We start from the raw sequence: 3,238 nt of genomic DNA, 5'->3' as shown, positions 1-3,238 counted from the left end.
TGAGGGAGGCCGCGGGCCCCAACCCCGCCAGGTGCCCCTACAGGTGCCCCCCGGCCTTGCCCACTTGCCCAAATCGCTTCCGTGAGCTCCAGGGTGCAGGGGCCCCTCCCGGGCGGGCTGATTCGCGGACACGCACACTCGCGCGCGCACGCGCGCACCGCTGCCGCGCGCGCGCTTCCCATTGGCGGGAGGCGGAGGGCGGGGCCGGGCGGACCCAAAACAAACAACCTGCTGCCGCGCCGCCGCGTGGCCCCCGCCTGGTGCGCGCCCGCTCCGGAGCTGCGGCCACCTGGGCCACCTCGCTCCCCACCCATCTCGGTTTGCGCCCAGGCCCCGCCCTCGCGGGGCGCCGCGGGGTTATATTGGGCCGGGCCGAAGGTGGAAGCGAGACGGAGCCGCGGCTGGCCGGCGTGGAGATGCTGCTCCGGAGACCGGGGGCGGGAAGGCGGCTGCGGGCGCCACGGCCTCGGGGACTGCTCCGTGGGCGCTAGAGCCTGAAGGCCGGACCCTCCCCCCCGGCGTGGGTGGCACGCACAGCAGCCGGCACCGTCTCGGCCCGCGAGGACGCCTGCCCGGGACCGGGGACTTGCAGAGAAGAAACCCCCGTCTCGGGAACGGAAAGCAGATGCGCACGCTTCCTCCTCCAGCAGGAACTCCAAGCCCCGCGCGCTCGGGCACCCGAGGCTGGAACCGCGGCCCTGCACGCCTCCCCCGAAGTCTCCACTCCTCTAACTGAAGGCAACACGCTCCCCCCCCCCCCCCCCACCGCGCGCAACTGCTCCCTCTCCGCCTCTCTCGGTTCACCCAATAAGCACAACCCCTCCAAAGAAGGATTCCAGTGGAAGGGGACTCCTGTCCGGAAAGCGACTGTCTCTCCAAGAGGAAGGCGAGCTCCGGAAGAGAGAGGCCAGGACCCCGACCCCGGATCGCCACCCCGCCCCCGGAGCCCGCTGCCCAGGACCAAGCGGAGAAAAAGGGTACGCGCCGGGCGGGGACGGGCGCGGGCATGAAGCTGGAGGTGTTCGGGCCCCGCGAGGGCCTCGGGGACAAGCCGGGGAGTGACCTGGAGGGGGCGGGCGGCCGCGACGCGCCGTCTCCGCTGTCGGCCGCGGGCGACGACTCCCTGGGTTCGGACGGGGACTGCGCGGCCAACAGCCCGGCGGCGGGCAGCGGCGCCGTGGCGCTGGCGGGCGGCGGTGAGCGGAGCGCGGGCGGAGGGCCGGGAGCGGCGGAGGTGGGCGCGGCGGCGGCGGGGGGCGCGGGCGGCGGCGCGGGCGCGCGCGGCAAGCCGTACACGCGGCGGCCCAAGCCCCCGTACTCGTACATCGCGCTCATCGCCATGGCCATCCGCGACTCGGCGGGCGGGCGCCTGACGCTGGCCGAGATCAACGAGTACCTCATGGGCAAGTTCCCGTTCTTCCGCGGCAGCTACACTGGCTGGCGCAACTCCGTGCGTCACAACCTCTCGCTCAACGACTGCTTCGTCAAGGTGCTGCGCGACCCTTCGCGGCCCTGGGGCAAGGACAACTACTGGATGCTTAACCCCAGCAGCGAGTACACCTTCGCCGACGGGGTCTTCCGCCGCCGCCGCAAGCGCCTCAGCCACCGGGCGACGGCCCCGGGCCCCGGGCCGCGGCCCCCAGACGCCGCGCCTCCGCCGCCCGCGCCCGCCGCCCCGGCGCCGGCCACGCCCCGCGCGCGCTCGCCCGCTCGGTCCGAGGGGCGCGCCAGTCCGGCGGGCAGGTTCTCCGGCCCCTTCGCCATCGACAGCATCCTCAGCAAGCCCTTCCGCAGCCGCCGCTCCGGGGACGCGGGCCCCGCGACGCGCCCGCCGTGGGGCGCGCCGCCCTGCCCGCTGCCGCCCGCCTATCCCGCGCTGCTTCCGGGCGCGCCCGCCGGGGCCCTGCTGCCCCTCGGCGCGTTCGGCGCGGCCGAGCCGCCGCGGCTGGGCGCGCGCGGGGCCGAGGCGCCGCCCCTCCTGCTCGCGCCCCTGGCCGCCCCGGCCCCCGCCAAGCCGCTCCGGGGCCCGGCCGCCTGCGCGCACCTGTACTGCCCCGTGCGGCTGCCCGACGCCCTGCACGCGGCCTCGGCCCGCGCGCCGGGCCCGCACCTGCCCGGCCCGCCCGAGACGCTCCTGGCCTGAGCGCGATGGAGCCGGCCGGGAACGCGGGCTCGGGCAGGGTGGGGGTGAGCTTTCCACCCAGAGGACGGAGACCGTCAAAGAAAACATCTCCACCAAACGTGCCTTAGAGCTAACGCCTTCTGACGCCAGTGTCCCAACTCGGTCCCGGACATTTCCCTTCGTCCTTTATAACTAACGTCACAGCGGAGCAAAGCAGCGCTTCACAACGGCCTCGTTTCTTGACCAAGCCTGTCCCTGCCCCCTCCACGGAGACTTCTCCCTTCCTAGTGTCCAGGCTCCGCCTTGCTCCTCCTGTTTTCGTTGCACCGTCCAGTGATTTGTCCCTTAAAAAGCAAAACAAAAACAAAAAAGCACGTCAGGGAACCATTCCATGGGATCCATGATACGACTACTGCGGGGGTAGCGGCCCCGCTCCTTGCACGCGTGTGGCTTCTACAGGTGTGGCTGAGGGCGGGAGGGGCCAGAGGAGTTCCAGCCATCCCTCTGCTCTTGACCCACGTCTCACTGTGCCAAAAATGAAAAATATATATATTGTTGGGATTTGTAGTTAAATTATTTATATATTTTTGAAACCCAAATTGAAAATGTTGCAGGCAACGGTTAGGGCTTTATTCGCGGTAGGGTTCTCTCATAACTGTGGTCTCCTTGGGCCAAACGGTTTCTTCCAAGGACAAGTTAACATTATGCATGTGGGGTGCCAGGACCACTGCCACGTGAAAGCAAGTGTGATTTTTATTTTTAATATTATTTTATTTGTGTCTGTGTACATGTTCATGTATGAATGTTATGAAACCCAGGCATAGTGCTTATTTTTTAATAAAACTCACAATCGACTTCAGCACTTCGTGGTGATGGGTTGGAGATGGAGAGCTTTTTACACCCACCCCCGCCACCCCCCACCTCCAAATGGGTTCAGGTTTGACTCTTTTTTTTTTTTTTTTTTTTTTTTTTTGCGGTACGCGGGCCTCTCACTGTTGTGGCCTCTCCCGTTGCGGAGCACAGGCTCTGGATGCGCAGGCTCAGCGGCCATGGCTCACGGGCCCAGCCGCTCCGCGGCATATGGGATCCTCCCAGACCGGGGCACGAACCCGTATC

General features: G+C 68.0%; 1 protein-coding gene across 1 annotated transcript; it reads left to right on the top strand.

Moving 5' to 3' along the window:
• Window positions 1-1,006: 1,006 nt before the first annotated feature.
• Window positions 1,007-2,981, top strand: FOXQ1 (forkhead box Q1; the record flags this gene model as incomplete). The annotated part of the gene is made up of 1 exon (XM_079714019.1): window positions 1,007-2,981. The coding sequence occupies one exon, from the start codon at window positions 1,007-1,009 to the stop codon at window positions 2,141-2,143; it is 1,137 nt and encodes a 378-aa protein (XP_079570145.1). The 3' UTR covers window positions 2,144-2,981.
• Window positions 2,982-3,238: the final 257 nt, after the last annotated feature.

Source organism: Hyperoodon ampullatus (genome assembly GCF_949752795.1).
Source record: "Hyperoodon ampullatus genome assembly, chromosome: 10".
NCBI lineage: Eukaryota > Metazoa > Chordata > Mammalia > Artiodactyla > Ziphiidae > Hyperoodon > Hyperoodon ampullatus.
The sequence above is the reverse complement of the archived record's forward strand: the minus strand, read 5'-3'. Positions and strand labels throughout refer to the sequence as shown.